This window comes from Takifugu rubripes, chromosome 14 (assembly GCF_901000725.2).
Source record: "Takifugu rubripes chromosome 14, fTakRub1.2, whole genome shotgun sequence".
NCBI classification, from domain to species: Eukaryota; Metazoa; Chordata; class Actinopteri; order Tetraodontiformes; family Tetraodontidae; genus Takifugu; species Takifugu rubripes.
Window position 1 is genome coordinate 10,873,428 of NC_042298.1, and position 22,486 is coordinate 10,895,913.

At 48.3% G+C, this 22,486-nt stretch overlaps 1 protein-coding gene across 1 annotated transcript; it reads left to right on the plus strand.

The window, feature by feature from the left end:
• The first annotated feature begins 282 nt into the window (after positions 1-282).
• Positions 283-19,622, plus strand: pcdh19 (protocadherin 19). Its single transcript, XM_029847260.1, has 3 exons — positions 283-346; positions 1,804-1,977; positions 17,042-19,622. The coding sequence occupies exons 2-3, from the start codon at positions 1,929-1,931 to the stop codon at positions 17,599-17,601; spliced, it is 609 nt and encodes a 202-aa protein (XP_029703120.1). The 5' UTR covers positions 283-346; positions 1,804-1,928; the 3' UTR covers positions 17,602-19,622.
• The last annotated feature ends 2,864 nt before the right edge of the window (positions 19,623-22,486 follow it).

The window sequence follows — 22,486 nt, forward strand, 5'->3', positions numbered from 1 at the left end:
TGAAAGCTCACGGGGCTTTTTGAAAGGCAATTACCAGCAACATTATTTTTGTTGCTTCCATTATTAAAAGTCCTCTCTCTCTCTCTCTCTCCTCCCCCCCCCCCCCCCCCCCCCCCCCCCCCCCCCCCCCCCCCCCCCCCCCCCCCCCCCCCCCCCCCCCCCCCCCCCCCCCCCCCCCCCCCCCCCCCCCCCCCCCCCCCCCCCCCCCCCCCCCCCCCCCCCCCCCCCCCCCCCCCCCCCCCCCCCCCCCCCCCCCCCCCCCCCCCCCCCATTGTTCTCCTGCAGAACGGAGAACTACTCCATAGACTCCAGTTACGTGAACAGCAGAGCCCACCCTCATTAAAAGGTATGTCTTGATTAGGAATTGTTTACCAACGCCTCGTTAAAATTGTTATCTGTATCGCGTTATCTAATGAGCGTGCAGATATTGTTGCGCGCAGCTGTTTGCAAGCGTTCCTGTTGATTTTTTTTCCCACTTCAGAGTAATTATAGGAGGAAGGAGATTTGGGGATAAATACAATTACCTTGTATGTCTTAGTAGGGCACTTGCTCAACAAGCCACCAATCTTTCACGATATTGGATAACAAAAAGGGTTCATTTTTAATATTTACAGATGACTTTATTCCTCCCCTGGGCCTGCTTCCGAGGTAAAATTGTTTCTTGCGTGACTGATTTTTTTTGTACTTCTAGCGGGATAAATGCCTTCATTGTGTCCCGGGATGTCTGTGGAATCGCAGGGTTGTGGTCAGGACGAGGGCCCGTTGCTGGTTTTGTACTTTTTACCTGCAGCTACAAGCCACTGCAGCTTTTGTTTAAGGCCATCTCAGCCTTCTGAAAATCCATTATGCCCCCCCCTCCTTTTTCAAAAGATCCCCACGTTAATGTAAACAAAGAGCATTCAAGTCAGGGACTCTGTAGCACACTACAAAGAAATCCCCTGAGGAGGCGGCGGGCCCAGAGTCCGGGACAGGTGCAATTACAGTGATAACATCAGAGAGCCAGCTTTACCTGCAGCCCTGTCCCAAGCGGTGTGGGGGGGGGGGCGGGGGGTACACTGCAGCTACCTTGCACTGTCCTTCACTTCATCTAATTTCCACCTTTATCTTTTCCCACCATCTCCTCTCCCCACACGTGCGCACTTTCACACCCGTTTAAGGGTCTTTGCAAAGCAAAAATATTTGTTCCAGTTTGATGGAACACAAATGAAGGAAATCGAGCTATTACCACACAGCTGTCGGTTGAGCCCCCCCCACTGCAATCTTTACTGACTACAGGCCCCCGAACAGGACAGATGCTCAGTTTGTATTCTTCCAGCCTTTCCCATATCCATCTTCCTTCCAGGAATTCCTGATTACTGCAGCGTTGGCTTGATTGTGAGCGCGTTCCTCCGGCTCAATATCCCGACCTTGAAACCAGAACGTTCAACCCCCACTGCTGTATCTGTACAGTTAAAAATGATCTAGCTTAAGGTCCAGGGTCTGCTTCATCAGACCAGAGGAATGCAGATGCAGTTCTGGGTAAATGTCTGCTCCCTGAAGGCCACACTAGGTTCTTGTATGTTCTCGTAGGTGCTACGGACGGGCTGGAGAACAGGTGTTGATGCCAAGACATTTAATATATCTACTCTTACTTTTGCAAAGGCACCTCCATTTGTGGTCAATTCATGAGAATTTGTACTAGAAAAAGCCAAAAATTGATGGATAGCACTTGGCGCGCCATCGCAGAGGACAAAGGAGACCCTGTGAGCTGCGATGTGACAGTTAATCAACATTTTCCTTTCCCCCCTCCTGGCCCCCATGCAGCACATCAACATTCAAGGACCTGGAGGGGAACAGCCTGAAGGACAGCGGCCACGAGGGAGAGCGATCAGACCGACAGCGAACACGACGTCCAGAGAGGACACTATGTTGACACGGCTGTCAACGACATGCTGAACATGACCGTCCCCCCTAACGTGTGCCAGCTGCCCGACCAAGGTAAGACAATCCTCACAGAGTCGGCGCGCTGTGTCCCGTTAAATGTCTCCTTTGGAGTGCAGCTCGCTCGTGCGGCGATAAGACGGACCGCTCTGTTGTTTGTGGCCGATGGGCCACCAAAGCGTTTTGCATTTTACTGGGTTGCGTGTGCTTGAAGTGCCGTGTGAGGGGTCTCTGACAGTTAAGGCCGGCCTTTGATACCAGCTTAGGCGGCATCATTGACTGATACCAGCCATTTGAGCGCTGGAAGCAGAGCCGACTTTAGAGGTGCCGGAACGGCGGCAATTAAACCGCGCTAAGGTAGAAGGTGGAAATCTGCATATCTGCACGTGGCCTCATCCATAATTCAGCAGAGTCGTTTAGCAGGGAATTAAAGTTGATGTTTCAATTCTGGCTCCGTTTAAAAAGACATCCAGGAGCCGAGAGTCGTGTTCCTGGCAGCGGCGGCGAGGCGGCGTGCAGGTCAGTGAGCGCTGCAGCGGTCTGGGATGTTACTCGGGGCGACGGAGGGGGTTCACACTCATGCACAGGTGCAGCGTTTCAGGTTGACTCGTAGCTGCTGTGTTATTCTGGGCAGCGAGGAAACACCAGAGTTTTTATTTTAGAATCCCGCTCCAGGGAACGCCTCTTACACCTATAACTCTCCGCACCTGGACTGTTATGGCTGCCGCGTGCTTCATTTTGGGGATTTTGCCAGCTTCCGTTGTTCCGGTGCCCCAGTAACTGCGTCTGCCTCCATGCTGCGCCGCTTTCTCGGGCTCGTACACGTGCGGGAGGAAACTTTAATGAGCTGGAGATGAAGAAAATGAGTCCCGCCTTATAAAACAGCATACAGGAATGAAGATTACGAGAGGTTTCAATTTTTTATCTGTCCTTTTTATCGCCAGACTGTGAAGTGTGCAAGCGGAGAATGACAAGTGCTTCCTAGACTAGTTGCTAGCCAAAAATGATGTCGCGGGCTGGGCTGGTGACAGGAAATGTGGAGACTGTAAAGAACCTCAGAGAGGGGTCAGTATTTAGTGTTCTGCAAACCTGCAGGAATGCTCGAGTTTTCAAAATGCACGCCGACAGGTCCTCAACTAGAGGATCTCATTACCGCAGAGGATTAGCAATGATGTACATGAAGAATATTACAAGTAGGCTGAGCTCTCTGAGGCAGTTCTTTTTTCATTAACACTGCCACTGATTGTATCTGTTTCAGCAAAATGGATGCGTGCCTGCTGAATGTATAATGTGCAAATGTGTCGCAGGTAAACAAAAGAAGAAGCTATTTCACACCGCCGTCCGTTCTTTTGACCAGAACAAACAGACGATAAAGGAGCGGCCTGTTTAGAATCTCAATTAGCTGCTTTGGTATTTCCCTCAACGTGCCCGGCCGGGGGCTCAATTTTGGTAGTAAACCTCCAAACAGGACTTTTAAATCTTTCCTGGAATCTTTTTTGTCGTCCTTTTGTTTCTAAAAGGCTCGGCCAGGCTAATTAGAGGTTGTGGGTAATTATTGAATTAAAGACCTTCACGCCCGCAGAAGTGTGAGGACGTGTCAGATGAAACCGTCCCTCTCCTCATATCTCAGCGGGCTAATTGCACAGCAGAAGTGGGCTGGCAGGAACCAGCGGATTCACCGTGCTCCACAGTTAAATCTGTCCCCGTTTGTGTGCCGTCACTCGTCTTTAGGTTAAAATCAATTGTTTACCTTTACTGAATCGAGCCATGAGGCCCAACACCCGCTGCTAAGATGTCTTCCAGGAGTAGGACGCGAGCAGAGAGGCCGCAGTCGCTAAAAAGGAAGACGGAGCAAGCAACACAAGCCGAGGACGGGAAAGCCTCAAATCTTTTTTCCTCCCGTCGTTTCATTGTTGTGTTGATAAGCACGGAGAACAAAAGGAACGTGGGGGGAGGAAGGGTTAAACTCTAGGGCTTTAACAACGCAAATGTTTACCATTCCCAGCACCATGTCAAGGTATTGTTTGTCCAGGAGAGCGGCCATTACTTTCACACAAAGCCCATCAGCTGGTGGGAATCTGTTTGAGTGACCAGATCCAGCTGCAAGCCCAGCCCAGTCCTGAACCACAGAGGCGCTTTTGTCCATCTTTTAACCATTCGCTGGCTCGCAGGGTTGCGCTTTGACTCCTGCAAACGTAACTTTCTGCCTCTGCCAAGAATGTGACGGAGCTCGCGTGAAACCCCACCTGAATGTTCCCGCTCCGTGGCGTAGATTAGGAGTGTCTGGAGGACTTTGTTCAACACGTCTAGGCCCCATCATCCTTTTAGCCAGGCTCCCTCAACCCATCAGCTGACGCCGAAGCGGAGAAACAGGCTCGGAGGGACCCCGTGACAACGGAGCTAAATCTATTTTTCTGACTGCCTTTGATTGCCGTAGCTCACGCTCTAATTCCCGCCGGATATGGATGAGCTGCGGGTTTCGCGGATTAAGATTCGTGTATTGTTAAGTCGCTCTAGTTATCTCCGCAGGAGGGAAAAGAGGGAGCGCCGCGTCTTTCTGCGCCGTCCGATTTGTGCGAATGGAGGTTTGCAGTCTTGCTTTTGGAATCATTACTGGGTCAATATGCAAGTGTTAATAAAAACCCCTTCTTCTCCCAGTTTGTTGCACTCGGAGGGATCCGCGACTGCTCAATTAGACGGGAGACAGAGAACAGTCCTCTTTTATTCCCAACACTTTCACTGGCGTCCACCTCTGGAGAATAACTCTCATCTAGCTGTTGGCCTCCCTGTGGGTGCGTGCTTGAAGCTGAAGCCCAGGAATGGAAGCCCCCTCCACAGACTCTATATCTCTCCTTATTCCCTACTTCCATCTGTAGATCCACAGGGTTTCCCTGCTCCTAATTGATTTTACCCCCCACCACAACCACTCCCTCTTCCTCCACGTGTCTTCTCTCTCTCTCTCTCTGCCAGCTGCAGATGTTTAACCAGCATCTCCCAACTATGTGCCGGACAAGCGTCTCCCTCACCCTGTTGGTTCTGAAGGAAGCTGGGCTTTTTGTTGCAAGCCTGCCCTGAATTCACCAGAGGAACCTTTCAAATTTGAAGTTTTCTAAAGTGCTAACAGAAACACTGACATCTGTCAAGAACCAGGGAGGCAGTGAGAACATGGTTGTGTGTGTGTGTGTGTGTGTGTGTGTGTGTGTGTGTGTGTGTGTGTGTGTGTGTGATGGGAGGAAAAACAGGCAAAAAAAGGAAAGAATCTCTGATGAGTGGAGTTGTTCTTTTTATATTCTCTCTGTCATTAGACTTGATTTAACAGTTCTTATTTCACTGATTTCTGCTTCAAACTCTCCAGTTTGTGCCGCTGACAGCGAATGATTAGCAAGATCTGAAAGTGGGCTCATACATTTTGATTTGGTCTTAATGGTGGAGGTGAAATGGCTGAGTGTCTGTGGGGGGGGTCACGACGTCACAAAACATATAAATGCAGATTTCTCCTTTGCGCTCCAACCTGAACATCAACCAGCTGCTCATACTGGGAGCCAGTGACACAAGTCGGTGCTGCGCCTCCAAATGGTCGCCCGTGTGCGTGAGTTGACATCTGTCGCTCGAAGGTCGTTTGGTTTTAGAGAATCAGTGCATCTAAAACAGAGTTCAGCAGGTTTCCCGTGCAGGTGTTCTTCCAGGACAGGAGCGACTGGTGTGTCCAATCAGAGCAGAGGGAAGGAGAATATAACCCAAAACCAAGGTTTTCCTTTTCTCACTCTGCATGCGGCGCTGATTGCACATCCGCGTCTTTTTTCAATCCTTTAATTAAAAGCCCCAGCTGTGGCCCCTCTCTGGAGGTTGTCGGGAGTGCTTGCGTAATGCGCTCCGGTGCGTCCCACCCTTTCAGTCCCCCACTAAACTCGACGTGTGAATCAGCAAAGAGACGTGAGGACAAACTAAAGAAAGAACCACGTGGGTCTCAGATGTGCACGTGGCGTGACACAATGATGGCGTCTGCTGAACCCTCATCCTGCCAAAGCCCATCGGAACATACCAGCGTATTTAATCAGCTCAAGAGGAGGCTGCTTATCTCTATGCTCCTGTCGCGGGGAGCGTATTGAACATATCAGAGAGAGGAATGGGAATAGTTCGTTATTTTCCAGGGCTGACAATGAGCCTGATGTATCTCATCGCGGGTCTTCCACTGACAGCTCATTTTACAGACAATCCTGGCATTCAGTTCACACCGTGGTGGGGCAAAAGAGAAACCCGGGAGGAGGAGGGGGGGGGGGGGCAAAGGAAACAGAGGGAAAATAGGGCTCCGGATCTCCATTGCTTATTCATGATGCTGTAGCTCGCTAGGTGTGTTAATAATCGCCTCAGAAGCCGAGAGCATTGCAGTTGTTTGTTGAACGCCCGACCGAGAAGGGGGTCCGAAGGACAGCAGGGGCTTCGGGATGATCCCAGGCAGAGGGGGGAGATTAAAACCTGGTTATGTGCCGATGTTGACGGAGGCCGAGTGAGCATTAGAGGAAGAGAAGAGAGGGAGAGGCGGAGCACCTGAGTGTTAAAAGAAATGGAAAAATAACAAGAATATGAGGAAAATAAAAGATGGGGGGGGGGGGGGGAGTGAAAGAATGGAATTCCAGTCGCATCTCCCAGCACTCTCTCCTTTTGTGGTTTCAATTGAGTTTGATTTTTGAAGCAGGAGTCATCTTTTCCAAGGCGCACTGTTGTGTTTTTATTTCTTCGAGGTTGGCATGCGGACCGAAGCTGCAGAGCCGAAATAGCTCTGGAACCATCAGTCAGGAGTCCATGGCACTGTTTACAAATACCTATTTTGATTCCTTTTAAATGTCTGAATGCGATTGGGATGCTGTTACTGCAGCCGCACACTGCCGTTCTGACCCCGCTGAGGTTCCTGATCTGAGATCTGCTCCTGGAACGTGTTTGCTATGAATTTAATGGGATTTAATGGGATAAAAACAACACAAAGCCCACAATGTCCTTTAATTAGTGGCGTCACCTGTGTCAGAAATCAGGCGAAGGCACCCTGCTGGCAATTGTGTCACATTAAAATAAGTTGTTGGACTGTTCAGTACAGATCCAGTGCTAATAACCGCTCCCGCTCTGCTCCAGCTCCAGCTCCAGCTCCAGCTGTCTGAGGTGTAATGAAAATAAATGGACACGGTGGCACCACTTCCCGATCGACGCGGAGCCCAACCGTCGCTCAAACCCATACAGAGTGATTACAGACCGACCCGGTGTTGAATAAACAACCAAATGAGGACATATTATAGACATGGATTAACTCGGAGGATTCTGGGTGTATGGCGGGAAGTGGGCAGGATATTCGCAGAGCGACTGCCAAAGCGAGGCTTATATTACAGGGATCCCAGGATATCAGACACCAGGCGGCTCGCTCACCCTCCAGACTGCACGGCCCGTGTCTGGCAGCTGGCCCGCAGCCCAGATACTGTAGCAGTAATCAGCTCTATTACCTGCAGCAACAACCCCCATTTAGGAGCCCTCATCCTCGGAGCGCACTGGCCTTGGGAATTACACGTAGCGGGGAATTTAGCAGGACAGCGTAGCTATGTCTGCTAAAGATGCACGGACGGAGCAAAAAAAAAGGTTAGGAATATACCCTGCCCTCTTTAAGGAGGAATCAGGTGTCCTGACAAGTATGTCGTAGCCGCAGCTTTCCATCAGGAATACAAAGAGACATTTATCACTGCAGCTGGGGTTAGGGAGGAAGGGGGGGGGGGATCTGCTGTGCTGTGGATTTCTTTTTTTAACCCCTATCACTTCCTATCTGAGTGGAAAACACCAAACCTCCATCCTCTGTAACACCTTTGAGATTTCCTACTTTGTGTTTCTTTTCTTCTTTCACTCCTTTGTCTCCCTGATGCCTCTGTCATCACTGCTTCCTTTTCCCCGAGGTCTCATTCCCTTGTTTTTCCCAACAACTTAATAACTCAGACGAAATATGTAGCGGCAGCAGCGGAGCCTTGACGTCCTCCTCGGTTGTGGCAACAAAAGGTTACCTCCTCGGGCGTTCTGCTGTAATATTTCCATATTCTCCGCTCCTCATGTATATTCAGTGGGAATAATTTATTCCCTAACATTTCCCAGCTGTTGAAATGCAGAATTTCACTGGCAAGGGCCCTCGCATGCTCCATGGCGCCCGGTGTGGCAGAACGGGCCCTGTTCTGTGTGAACCCTGCAGAAGTTAAACAGAGGTTAAAGAGAAATTCTCCAAATCACCACCGCCATTACAATATTTCACTCACCAATTAGTGTCAGTGTTCCCCCGCTGGCCCCCACGCGACCTCGTGGGGACGAGCTCGCCTCACTGTAATTCTGTTCTCGAGTCCGCCAGACCCGGATTATAAACTATTGATGAGTGAGTGAAGGTAGCAGAGAGGAGGGGGCAGACCCAGGGGCTCCGGGGGCCATTTGGCCTTTCAGCACATCTTCATAAGAGCGGATTGTTTGACTCAGGAGGAGGCAGGACAGGGTGATCTCAGCTGCCAAAAGATTTGGCTGTTCATATGGGACAAAGGTCAAGGTGAAGACCCTCCTACAGTCAGAGATTTGATGTTTTCAATTACTTCGAGCTTCATTTTTTTGCCAGTTTGTTTGTTTGTTTGTTTTTTGCACGAAATCCTTCTTATTTCCTCAAAAATCCTGTTCCGCTCTTTCACTCACAGTCCCTAGTCGGCATGGAAACCGCCGCCATTTTCATCGAAGGAAATAATCAGGTTAACCTTTCCTGCGGTTTCCAAAGTCTTACTCCACCCCTGACACTGAGAGGAGATGAATTTGTCTGGTTGCTGGTTTGAAGCCTCCATGCAGACTGACTGTAGGACAGACTTCTCGCCAGAGGAACGCGACTTTTCAAACTCCCCCAACTCTTTAGAAGTGAGGATAAAAGGTAATGGGAGAGGTCGGCTGTTAAGTCTAATGGCTAAAAGTCTCAGAGTGGCTCTTTTTAATGATGCGCCTGTTCTGGCGCGGCCCTCGTTAAAGATGAAGCTCAAACGCATGCGGAGGACAGGGAGGGAGCGGTGTCCAGACGCTGATCTGTACCCAGCATCGTCTGTCAGATCAGCAGTGGGGGCCTCTGTGTTCTCCAGCACATTGGAGACAGACTGGGCTCCTTCTGCGTTCAGCCCACATTAGCATCAGGAAATAAATAAAGCAAGCAATCAGGCCACGACCTCTTATATCCACAGAGCTGCCAGCGTTCCTCCCCCTCCCTTTCCACCCCCTCCTCTTTATTTCCTGAGCTCCATGGACCTTTAACTAGCCACAATACGGAACTGAATGTCAAGCTAGCAGTGCCGGCTCTACCACAGGGGAGGCTCTTCCTTCGCTGTCTGTGGAGAAAAGGCACTGGGGGAATTGGATCTTTGACACCTGTCACTTCCACTCTGCTGCACCTTACTCCCTCGCCACACATAAGGACTTTCCATGTCACAGCTTAGTGTGTCATCATGAGTGGGGCACGGTGCCCAAGAAATCCAATTACCAAGAATTACCAACGTGGTGCTGGACTCAAGTCAGGAAAGTCGCGCTAGTTATTGGGCTTTCCGCCGGTCTGAACGCTGTATGGAACCGGCCGATATAACTCGCCGATCCGATCAGGGATGTTGAAACCTTTTGCAGATGCTCCCATTCAATTGCAGATGGCTTGTTTTATTTCAAGCTTAAAGCCACAAATAACTTAAGTAGAGGGAAAAAAGCACTTTTAAACCATTGAGATGTGATTGTTTTTAATGTTAACAAATTAAGCAAAATAGACAATATATATATCCTATATTTCTGTCTCAAGTTGTTTAGGCATAAGAGTATGTTTTTTGATACCCAATACAAATTATCCACAGTAAATAAACACGTTATTAAAATAGTCATATTGCTCCCTCACGTGATCGGACCCTGATCGGTTATTGGTTTCTTTAAACTAATCAGTTATCGGTGCCAAAAATCCCAATCACATATAACCTACTACTGCTGTTATTCTTGCCTCCTTTACTTCTTTCCTGGGCTTTCGTCTCTGTCTGGGTCTCGAACGCACAATTTTAGCCCGCCGATGGCACATTGCTCTGATTGGTGGGTAGCTAATGCTACAGCCAGGCTACGGCTCTGTCTGGCCTTAAATGGTGTCAACCCCACGGAGGTGAATCATAGAGACAGTAGGCGAGAAGCAGCAGCATCTCCAGTGCCAAACACACGGTCCTGCCCCAACACCCTTCCCCCAGCCATGCGCTCCCCCTCAGTCCGGGAGTAAAGCTAATGAACCAGTCTGCAGCCGTGTGTTCTCCTTCCTTTATTTCTCCAGCGCTACCACCTGTGTGACATTTTTGTTCAGGTTTTGAGGGGTGTGCGGGGTGTGCGTATACATCAGGCTTCCACCGTGTCCTACTTTCAGGTTATTTAAAAAATGCAGGGAGAAAGGAGGGGGGAAAACCGAGGGATGAGGAACCATGCTGTTGCTTCTGTGACAAGATAAAATGGAATATAAAACACACAGTCCTGCCTGACATAAATTGAACATGACTGAATGAGAAGCCACATCGTATTAATTATGTAGGGCCACTTTTTTTGAGGCACAGCTGAAGCTCACAGAGATTCTTTAAATATCGGTTTGCTGGCCAGGAACTCCGCACCAGTTCTCTGGATGTGGAGATGCTGACGGTCCCCGGCTGTGTGGTATTTCCTGCCTTTTCCTGATAGTCACGCCTACAACTGCGCTAAAGGGATTTATTTGTCAAACTAGCCTATAGATTCAATTAGGAAACGATAATGTCTAATTAATGAATGAGTACAAGTGACCTCAGGGGTTCACCTACATGGATTACAGCGCTCATCGATACCATCTTTCCTCCTCATTCCCAACCCCCCCGCAGATTACAGATGTAATTTAGCGTTCCTCTGCCCCGTCGTTCCTCCCAGACTCTGGGGTTTAGCAGTAAATTAGTTTGTTAGCTCGGTCAAGCTTAAACACAGAACTTCTGTCCCCGTGTTTAAAGAGGGACGTCCTCTGCTGTTGCCTGGTGGAGGAAGCGAGCCAAGTGTGCCGAAGCTGGCCGGCTGGCACGTCGGCGAGTGGGCCGGGCTGCAACTGGGATGCCAGCACGGCCCGCTGCTGCGAGTGTCGGGAGGGCATTGTGCTGTTGCTGTGGGTCTGCAGCCTCAGAACACAGGTTAATTTGAAGCCGATGATTAGAGGGGTAATTTGGACACTGACAATCGACAGGGGTGACATTTGCAGTCATTACACTGTAATACATCACGCGGCGCTACAATCGGAACCCCCGGCCCCGCTCAAAAACAAAGCTGCCAGTGATTTGTTTGCTGTAAGGATCTTATTTCACAGCAGCCTTGGGGAAATATAATAACTCTCATGTCAAGCTGAATGTGTCCATTAAAGTAATGGAATAAATTGAACACACATTCGCTGCATTATGTATATTATCCATCAAAAAAAAAAGCAACAGCAAATAACATCCTCCGGTTGGAATCATATTCTAATTGTCTCACTTTAGAACCGATCCTGCCCGCGTGCTTCTTTTCCACATTACTATTTTAACTGGATATGAATCACAGTTTGTGAGGAGAAACGAGCTCAAGGTGCATTTTCATCTTCACCTTAATTGGATTTTCTGCAGCCGGTGGCCTTCATGCATCAAATTAATTGTCCCTTTTTTAAAATTCCAAACTCATTTTAAGACGGCCTTCATTTCGAGACGCACCAGGTTCGGGCCGGGCCTGGGTCCAGCCTGCAGCGCGCGTGGACGCAGCGGCGCCGTCGCTGGCTTCTGCACTGGTTGGAACTCAAAGGTCCAGTTATGGTCTGAAAACAACACAAATCAGGGAGGATTTGACCGCTCTAAATTCCTGCACGGCTGTACAAAACTATTACAGAGACCCGATGGCAGCAGGTGAGAGAATTCTTGCAGCATAATTGCTTTTGTTGCCGGGACATCAAACCGGGCTCGTGCGCTTTTCTGACAACAGCTCACAGCGCTTCCGATATCTCCTGTCCTGTTTATTTGAGACGGCGCTCTGCGTTGACACGGTGATTTATAAAACAACGTAGTCAGTTTTTCTTTTTTTCCTTCCTCCCACTGCTGTTATCCAGCTGTTAAACAGGTGCTGTTTGCACCAATTTAGAAGCTATTGCATTGTTTGTCAGCACCAGTTTGGAATTTCATTCATTATACAGGACCTGCTGTACAAAAGCGGGCCTGAGCCGGACGGGCCAGCAGGGAGGGAGGCGGCACGAGTAAATATTTGCAGGATTTGGCGTCTGATGATTTATTGACAGATGCAAAAATATAATGACCGCAAGACTGGCTGGAAATGAAGTTAACTCGCCGCTTCAAATGAGCTGCTGCGAGGACATGGGCAGGCCGTCTGGAGCGACGCTCTCTACAGTGCTGGATGGATTTGACAGCAAATTCTCTCCTGATGAATCGACCGCTGCTAATGCCCAGAAATAGAAGCAGACAGAACCCTTGGCCTCAGCAGCAGTACGATGGCACTAACAAGGCTGCCCAGTCGCTCTAATTTCCTGCACAATTAATATTGGACTGAGAGACTACAATGGAATGTGCTCTCAGACAGAAATGAGAGAAGGAAAAAATTTTTCGGAGGGATTTATTTAATTACACCAGCGTTCACGAGAGAGCAGCGCGGATGAAATGAAAGAGGAGGAAACAGGAGGAGAATTCATAAAAGGCAGGGAGGGAGTTTGGCGGGGGTGGCTCGATGCGACTGGACCAGATGCTGTGGGGAGAAGGAGAGGACTCGGCGGTGTGCGGAGAATGATGGCTTGCCAGGTGCGGCGAGGGTGCCCCTCCACTGTTTGTAAGAACAAGACCATCACACTCCATCTTGCCACTCCCGGAGGAACCGGGCCTCGGGGCTGATTTATGGCCCGCAAACTGAATTGGCTGGTGTGGATGACAGCAGCACTCGGACTTTCCCCGGTGGAGGAGTATCCGCGGCCAGACCCCGAGAACAGCCAGAAGGGACCTGGAGCTCCCGCCCCCATGTTCGGGGGGTGGGGGGCTGTGAGGTAGATTAGGTGTTGTGTTTCCATTTATGCCTTCATCAAATTCTGTCTTAGCAGTTTCTGTCCTCGTCTGCTGAACATCCAGCTTCTGACCAGAACCCCTGTCTGCTTTAGGCACGTCTGGCTGCAACAGGTAGCTGAGCAGGTTGGATCAAACTGATCAAACCTGAGTAGGAGAGTGGGCGTGGCTCAACAGACAGTCCATGAAAAAATAGTTACGCTAACTCTGGTTCAATACCAGACTAGACCAGCTTACATCATTTTTTTTGTTTGTTTTTTTAAACTACCACTTTTCAAAAGTGAGGATGGTAATTGTGCAACAGCTACAGGGGCCCCTGAGCTAGCGTCATAATTTGAGAATGCGTTGCGTTATCACATTCGACCAAATCCTCCCGAAAACCTCTTTGAAAAGGCAGCATTTCCAAATAAGGTCACTGGGAATGCAGTTATATTTATTTAACTCCGGCACGGCTCTGGCATGCAAACAAAAAGAGACAATGAGAACTTTGTCAGAGCCACTGACAACAGCGGAGCCAAATAATCCTCTTTAGGAAGTATAGGCTGGTTTGTTAGCATTGTCACAGCGGTCTGATAAGGACCAGTCAAAGGGAGCGAGCGGAACATAATTTCAAGCAAATCAAAGGGAGTCGGCGAAGTGTCTGCAGGCCGAGAACAGTATATCTGCCTTCAATATGTGTGCTTCCACAAACGCTGCATCAGTTTATCTCCTGCTTGCCTGTTGCAAGAATCGGGACACTTATTGTTTCTGCTGCGGCGTCGTGTCGGCGTGGAGAAGAAAAAAAGTGACATTCTTCAAATAAGAACAACAACAAAGCGAAATGATTTCTCCTGCCACGCTTCAATTTCAAATCAGAGCTCATCTTGCTCCGAAAACAAACTGACTGAATGGTGTCATACTGCGAGTCCCCGTGCGCCGCCTGGTTGCGTCGCCTCTCGGTCCCTCTCAGACTAATACAGGAGTTTTGTCTCCTCGGCTCTGGTGCTCTGATCCAGTTTGCTCTCATTTTAGAGCGTTCCATCGTTGGTGCCTGAGCGGAGGCCACGTGCACTTTTGGAGGGATGCGGGCTTTAGTTTTCTGAGCCAGGCGGGATGCAGCCAATGAGGAGGCAAGAAGTTGGCACAATCGGAGGGAGATTTCCCTCTTTTTCGCTGACATCCCGCTTTTTCCCCCCCTACGCTAAAATCAAACAAACAACACCTCCAGCTGCACGTGCACGGTGATAAATCAAGCTCCGAGTCCGTCGGGCTCATGTTGAAACCAAAGATTCGTCTGATATGAGTCGATGTTAAGACATCTTTATCTGATGGAGGGGAATGAGCCGGGACTGAAATGGCTGCTGGCAGATGCGGAGATGAAATGGGATTTCTCCCTCAGCGTATGCAAAGTGATGCTATTCCAGGTAACTACAAACGGGGGGGAAAAAGGGTCCAGCGTTATCAGGAGGCTTTTTACACTTGAAGTTGCAATCTTTATCAGTATTAAAAATTCCATGCGTGAGTCTATATGCTGATGCAGCGCTCCCCGGTGCCTCGCGAGTGATTTAATAACAACGCAGCCTTTCTTCGGACCGCTCTGTCTCCTGTATCCAGACGCTGTTTGTATTTAATGCAAGTTTTAGGTACTGGGAAATGCTACTTCCTCTCCTCCATCACGCCCACTTAGAAATGTAATAAGTATGAAATCTCAGATAGGAAATGTTGCAGCTGAGATCCTGGGCTGTGCTGTCTGAAATGATCTGCAAGCTGATGCATATTCACAGCAGGGGGCCGTCGCCGCGTCGCCCTGCTGCAGTTTTTCAGGAAAGCGGGAGATTGTAGTTTGTAAAAGGTCAATAGCTTCTGACTTTTTTATATTTAAATGTCTTGTTTTATTATCTGATGGGTCTTTTGGAGCAACATCTGCGGTTTAGGAAGCTCTGAGTAGAGACAGGATGTGCGAGTGTTAATGGCACTTGGCTTTCATAACAATGTCATTTACAACCCAGTTGCTTCCCCATCGACCCCCGAAGGAAGAGAGAAAATGCTATTCACTGCATATGCAGGCAGAGCTAAGTGGAGAGCACACAGTTTCTGTAGATTTCTGTCAGCCTGGGGGCTTTTCATGCTTTAGAACATGCTTCAGGCGACAGAAAAAGTCAAAGTATTTAGCGGAAATTGCATTAATTACCATCACGCTTGAAACTCTGTAATCGGCAGAGAAGAGGTTTCAGGATTTCACTTTGGCGGTCGTCGACCTGACGTCTGACCTCTGTGTGCCACACATTTTTCTAGATGTGAAACAATGTGTTCCTCTTGGTCCTGCAGCCTGTAACATGGAGCTACTCATTTTTCTGAGAGCCCGGGGTGCGGCGCTTTAATTGATCTGGGGTCCTTCAGCCCTGCGCTCCTCACACGCTCACATCTGCAACGGGATTCTTGGGCTACTGTTAGTTTGAGCCCCTAAAGTCTCAGTTAATCCACCTCCCGATGATTCCGCCCTCACGTCTGACCTCGTGCCGCGGGCGAAGGCTCGCTGCCTCGCAGATGTCAGGAGTGGCACAAGCACAGGTGTGAGATAACGGCGCTCTGTGCTGATAGTGCGTCCAACCTTTCTAGATTTACATTTTTACTGAAATCTGTAACCAATGAAACCTGCTCTTAAACACAGACGAAAGAAGAGTGAATTCTGAGAGTTTTCATTGTAACTTTGTTGTATTCCTGGACTTTCCTTTACTTCCTCTTGTGATTGCTTTGTTCAGGCCTGATTGGTTTCGCTCTCTCCTTAGACTAAACCCCCAGATTCATGTAGTCCATCTCCTTGATTGCTGCCACCGCAGTCCTTATCAGCTAATCAACACGAACGCAAATTGAAAAATACTCATTTTTATGATTTTTGGCCTCCTGCTGTGATTTTATCGCAGGAGATTTTTGTGATGTTTGTGCTGCACTGTGATCCCGCAGAAGGCGCAGGAACTGATATTTAATGTTTTAACACTGAAATCAGTGTCTCAGCCGGGCCGATTCCAGTGCCGAGCAGGTCCGAATCTGGCTGTGCGGGCTTTATTCCGTCATGTCTTTAACCCTGTTGTGTGCGGCGCTCATCAGATTACACTTTATGGACAACATCTGTGCCATATCGGCCCCCGAAAACCTCGTCTCCGATCTTTAAATATCGATCCCCGGGGCTTTAGCGGAGGTGCCTGTGACGAGTGCAGCAAAGAAGGAAGAAAAACAGATCATTAGTGGTTTTAATTAGGTGATCTGTCAGGATTGCCAGATGTAAGCGTATGCATTTGGGTCAATGGCAACCCCCCCCCCTCCAGGAGACGCGTTCGACGTCTCCTGTCTCGAAATGAATCATTTTCACCTTCGTCAAAAATCCGTCAGGCAAACGAGTTTGGGGATTGGAATGATTTCCAGCAGCCGACTCTCTCGGCAATTAGATGAGCCGAGCAGTGAATATAAGAGCAGAAGCAATAATGGAGAATTTCAGCTCCAGCCCGGCGCATTTGTCTCCCAGAGTCCTTCCTCTGCAATACGGCGGCGTACAGAAGAATGCTGTTGCACAGACTCGGGCAAATCTCTTTTTTTCACTCCAGCATTAAACATCATTACATATTTATAACTCGGCGCCAGATGACAGAGACAGAGAGTGAAGGAGAGAGACGAAGCAGGCAGCAACACCGCCGCCCGTCTGGTGTCTCTCTGTCAGTCTGCCCGTTTAAACCTGACTTTCATCCGCTGTTGCTACAGAAAACCCAATTATACAAGAGCAGCAAATGGACTTTTGATTTGACAATGCTTCATTTAATTGCCATATTAGAAGTGCCCCAAACATACAGCCGCGGTCACCGGCGCACGCTCAGAACCGGGCTCCAGTCTGGAGCAGATGTAGGAATCCACAAACGTTGGACTTCTGCAGTTAATTAAAAAGAACTGCGTTGTCCTCATCTGTTGCGTTCCCAAGCGTGAAATAAACAAATGCTGGTACGTTTGGATCAAATGTAAAAGACCGCAGGAATCATTCTGTGTTTCCTCTCCCTCCTCAGATCCCAACGAAGGCTTCCACTGTCAGGACGAGTGTCGCATCCTCGGCCACTCTGACCGCTGCTGGATGCCTCGCGTCCCCATGCCGGCACGTGCCAAGTCACCCGAGCACGCCCGGAATGTAATTGCCCTGTCCATCGAGGCCACCACGGTGGACGTGCCCCACTACGAGGACGGCACCGCCAAGAGAACTTTTGCCACCTTTGGCAAGGATGTGTCCGAGGACATGGAGCGGGGAGAGTTAAAGGGGAAGCGGACTCAGGAGTCTCAGGTGTGCAGCCCCAAGGCCAACGGAGGAGCTGTGCGCGAAGCCGGCAACGGGCGCGAGGCAGCCAGCCCCATCACCTCCCCCGTGCACCTGAAGAGCCCCGTGTCCAAGCCGCCATCCGCATACAACACGCTGAAGTGCCGCGACGCGGAACGGATCGCCAACCACAGCCTGCTCCGGCAGCCGGAGGGGAAGGACAGTGAGCCGGCGGTCAGGGAGATCAACACGCTCCTCAGCGACGGCCGGGACAAGGAGTCTCCCAGCAGCAAGCGCCTGAAGGACATCGTGCTTTAGCCAGCTTCTGTGCGACACGCAGGCCGACACGCACGTGCACACCGAGTGTAAAGTCACATATATGTACCCCGCAGTAGCTGTGTGTACACGGAGGGAGGCCAGGCCGCGGACATGGAGACACACCCATTTGCAGTATGACGGTGAGCTGGTATACTGCAGCTAGCTGTGTGCTCAGCGGTCGTGGATGTGGCTTTGTGGTAGTCATGGTACTTTGTCCTTTTTTTTTTTTTTTGCTTTTTTATCCTTTTTCTTTCGATCGGTCTGTAATCAGTGAACGGGCAGGTTACTGTTAACTGCATGAACGTGCTCGGTGGAGCTCTCCGGGCCTCGCGCTAACAGCGGGACGCTACAGGTCGGGACCCCTGCCGCGCCCCCTCCTGAGTGCAGTTATGCCTTTGAACTCCTTTTGTAACACAAACTGACGTTTGCCTTCCTCGGTTTCACAGCCAAAATCGCTCTTTGGTTCCTTTGTATATTAAGCTTGGTCAGTGTAATAAACAGCAAACGACACGCGCAGGAGCCGAAACCATCGCACCCTTGGACGCTATCTCCAGGAGGACCTTTCCTTGACCTTTTCCCTGGATAATGAGGGAACGTTTCTGTCCCCGGGACATGGTGGTGTCATCAGACTGCGAGCTCTTTACAGTATTTATATTTTATCACCGATGGAGCCGAACTGTCGCCCTCCACAGCCACTCTGAACACTGGAAGCGGATCCTTACCTTCAAAATGAGTTGTATTAAAAAAAAGAACACTTCCTGCTTTTGAAGTCTCCTGTGCCCAACTTTGATTGTAGCCAGTGGAGCACAAATTAGACCCTTGTGCTCTGGTGTTGTACTTTTTTGACCTTTGACCGTGGGGCTAGGATAGATGGGATCGTCACTCATGTCTTGCTCTGTGAAACTCTGTATAGGGTTTACTATTATCATTTTTAATAACCCGTTGTTATGTGACAATCCCTTTAATGTTGCGTTTCAAGAGGAAAAAAAAAACAAATTGGTGTTCAACTGAAGCTACGGTAGCGTTTGTTACACAAACACAAAAGTAAAAAAACATATATGCCAAAATATATTTTATAAATAATTTAAAAATGTATAATGAGAATATTTAATGCTGTGCTTAGTTATTTTGTCAGTAAGTTATACTTGAAGGTAACTTGCTTTCGTTCTTTTGCTTTTATATTGAAACTGATTTGGGTTTTTTTCTCTTTTTTTTTTTTAATTCAAAATGAACTTGGACTATTATTATTTTCTTTATTGTGTGACCCCTGGCAACCGTTGCAGTCTACCTTGTTGTAAAGAGTTTCTTATTGGTCAGTTCTTGTGCCATCGAGTTTCTGTGTGGGCTACTAGAAAATGTATTTTAAAAAAAGACAAAAAAAAAACAACAACAAAAGAATTTTTAAAAAAAGTCAGCGATATCAGCACCAACATTAGTGTGTCAGTTCAACGAGCTTAGAGTGAGATAGCAACAGAAACCAAAAAAAGATCCAACGGAACCTTAATGAGTGCAGGATGTGGTTTAATCGTATCGGGGAGGGGGGGGGGGGGGGTGCAGCATTCCATAAACTGGTCTTTCACTGGGCGTCTAAGCAGCAGCCGTCTCTACTGGGCTCACTCAAGGTTAAAGGAGACTTTTCAGACCGCGGTTCTGCGGACACGCTGGGCCGTTACCCGGCGCCATCTGGGCTCAGCTCGTCTCCAGGACGGTGCTGACGCCAGAGTGGCATAAAGAGGGCTCTCCCCTCCCATCACGCCCCACAACAGATCGGCCAGAATTGTGTCAGATTCAGCTGGGGCGCCGAAAACAACCGTGTTGCACATCAGCAATGTGGTTTTATGTTGCTTTGCAGTCCGTTTTGTACAATGTGGATAAATATGAATGACAACGGGCAAAAGTTGCATCAAACTAGATCTTGTAGCTGAATGTTTTGCTGGTCTCACCCATGGCTTCTGGCAACATGAAAATCTGAATAATCACTGAATGTATACAGCAGCTTATAATTAAACTATTAAATGTTATTTGCTCTGCTTCCTTGTCTTTTTCTCCACAGAATTCACATTTTCACTAGTTTGAATCCCTCTCACTGTCTGAGCAAGGAGGGCTAAAATAATACACTTATGCACATATAATACAATAGCAATAGCATTAATACGCTGACTAGCATTCAATTAGCAAATTAATGCTTGTCATATTTATCCCATTAAATTTGACTCTATTGATTCCCCAACTCACACACTCATCGGCACAGCTTGAACTCGAGTCCTGTCATGTTTTTCTGCATTTCCAGATCTACCAAAGTGACACACCCTTCCTTTCCATCCCATATTTTATCTAATGTGAAACAAGCTTCCCAGTGTAGCTTCTTTGATTACTGTTATTGACAAAGTTATTGTGCTTTTACACTGTGACGTAAAGGTACGTAAATGGTAACGGCTTTTGGTAACCATGGAAACCATGTATAAAAGTTCTGCTGCTGCTAAAATTAGAAGGCGCTTTAGTGATTACCACACCTCCGTGTCTATATTCACCGTGGCCAATGATTACAACACCTGACAAATTTGAACCTCCTTTTTTGGCCACAATTTCTGTTTATAATGTTGATCAAATCTGCAGATGTGTTGGTCTTTCACCCACCTCTACCTATTAATAATATTTGGTTTGTCCATCTTTTGCAGCAGTTGCAGCAGCTCATCTGTCATGACGTCAACAGACTCTCGTTCTCCATTTCCATCTAAACAGGCCAAATGTCCAATACAACAGAAACACCTGAAACCAAGAGTTCAGTATTTTCTGGTGTCGTATGCTAGCCTTTGTAACACATCCTACCTATCCAAGGGTTTCCTAAAACACCACCGAGGCTGCTCAGGAGGCTCTTTTCTGATGGCGAGACTCAGATTCACTCAGCGGTTGATGCATTTTCACAGCTAGCGTCGTTACGAGCCCACATCTGACTTGAAATATTGATGTATTAGCTGACTTTGAGTGGAAGGGTCTAAAAGCCATGGAATGAGATGAAATACGAGAGCACCTGTTTCTTTCACTGTTAGACGGAGACTGTTCCTGTGAAATCTTTGACTCAATAAATGCTTTTCACCTCCATTTTTCACCTTCCCCTTACGCAGCACATCTTTCTCCTGAGTACATTTGTATGGATTGATGAGAAGAAAGTGAGAATAAATGTAGAACAGGACACATTCCGGCACCGTAGACAGGGGTGGGGGGCGCAGAGAGGCACACAGCTGCCCTCCATGATAAGAGAAGGAGGCTGGCTTCATTTCTATAATTAATTTGCCATTCCCTCTATACCCTGTGGTGGAGCCAACATGAAAGCTAGTCTGAAAGTACACTTGCTAACACATCCATTAGTCTATATGGAGGATCATTTTCCTTAAGCTAAGTTCTCCTCTCATGGGCAAAACCACTTTTGCAGGCCTGCCCCGCTCGTGTTACTCATGTCCTGCCAGTGGAGTGGAGAGCCTCTGGGTCTTTATAACTAACTAGCTCGAGATAAAGGTACCATCCTCCCTCCAACTAAAGGGCAAAATATGCATTTTAAATTGCAGGAATGCAGCTTCATTATCATTAGCTCACAACTGGCTGAGCACCACAGCATTGGTGGTGCTTGGATTTAAAAGAAAACCAGTATATTAGCATAGTCCCAGGGGAAGGGGGGGGGGGGGGTCAAAGCTTATTTACAATGCAAGAACTAATTTTGCAGATCACCAAAATAGTGCTGGTGCATGCTTGGCCTTTTACCTAGAAAACCCACAAGAGGGCCAATTGGTCCTAAGTCCCCCCTGTGGACACTCATTTTGTTATGGAAATGTGGCTGTTAGTGGCACACGGCCGGAGCCACTCCGACACACCTTACAGCTCAGGAGGTTCTTTTGAGAGCAAGCTTTAGTTGTGAGATGGATAAATACCTCAGTGAGCATAGCCATAAAGACTTAAACTGGACTATGAGCTGTATGCAGTGGAAAGGATCAACAGGAAGGAAGGGATCAACACACTGACATTTATTGTTAAAAAAAACAAAACAAAACATATTTACAAAGAATGAAAAAGCAACTTTTTTCCCAGTTTTGGTGTGGAGAGTTGTTGTAGAAGTACAGTAATTGTTATTTTTGTGTGCTAAAAATAGTAAAAAAAAAAGAAGAAAAAAAAGAAACCCAAGCATATTTACAAAGAATGAAAAACCATGCATTGTGAGTGAAATACATTTGAGCAGTCACTCACAATCCTGGCACTGCCATTGCTCCTCTCGGCATTTCCCACATGTATATCGGTAGCAGTCAACACAGCGCACAGTTGCATTATTGTCCTTACATTTAATTTTAGCCTGACACTTGGCTCTTTTTCCTAGTTGTGGTGTGGAGGGTTGTTGCCGAAATGATTGTTCCTTTTGGGCCTTTTTCATATCCACGTGGGTTTGAGCCAACTCTCTTGCAAGCTCCAGCAGGAAATCCACCCGTCTCTCCTGCCTCCCGGTGCATAACTGATAGAGCACGTGTGCATTCAGTGCTGCCATATCTATCATGTTATAGAACACTGCTACTGGCCAGCGCCGTGTTCCTGCGCGGACAGTGTACTCTCGCACCATCTGGTCCATGACATCGACGCCGCACTTTGTTGTGTTGTAGAGTGTGATGGTGTTTGGCTTCTTTTTGGTGGTATCCTGTGTCTGAATCATGCTGTGCATGCTGCTGAGAACATATACAGTCTTCTTCCGCTTGGGCGCATACACCGTCAGTGTGGCACCAGTGGTTGAAAATACTTGGGTGGTAAATTCATTGCGGTGCATCTGTCTAGTTGACAGTGGAATTTCGTGGAGAATCTTGTTGACTGTGCCGAGGATGGTTGTATTCCGGCTAAGTAGTTGTTT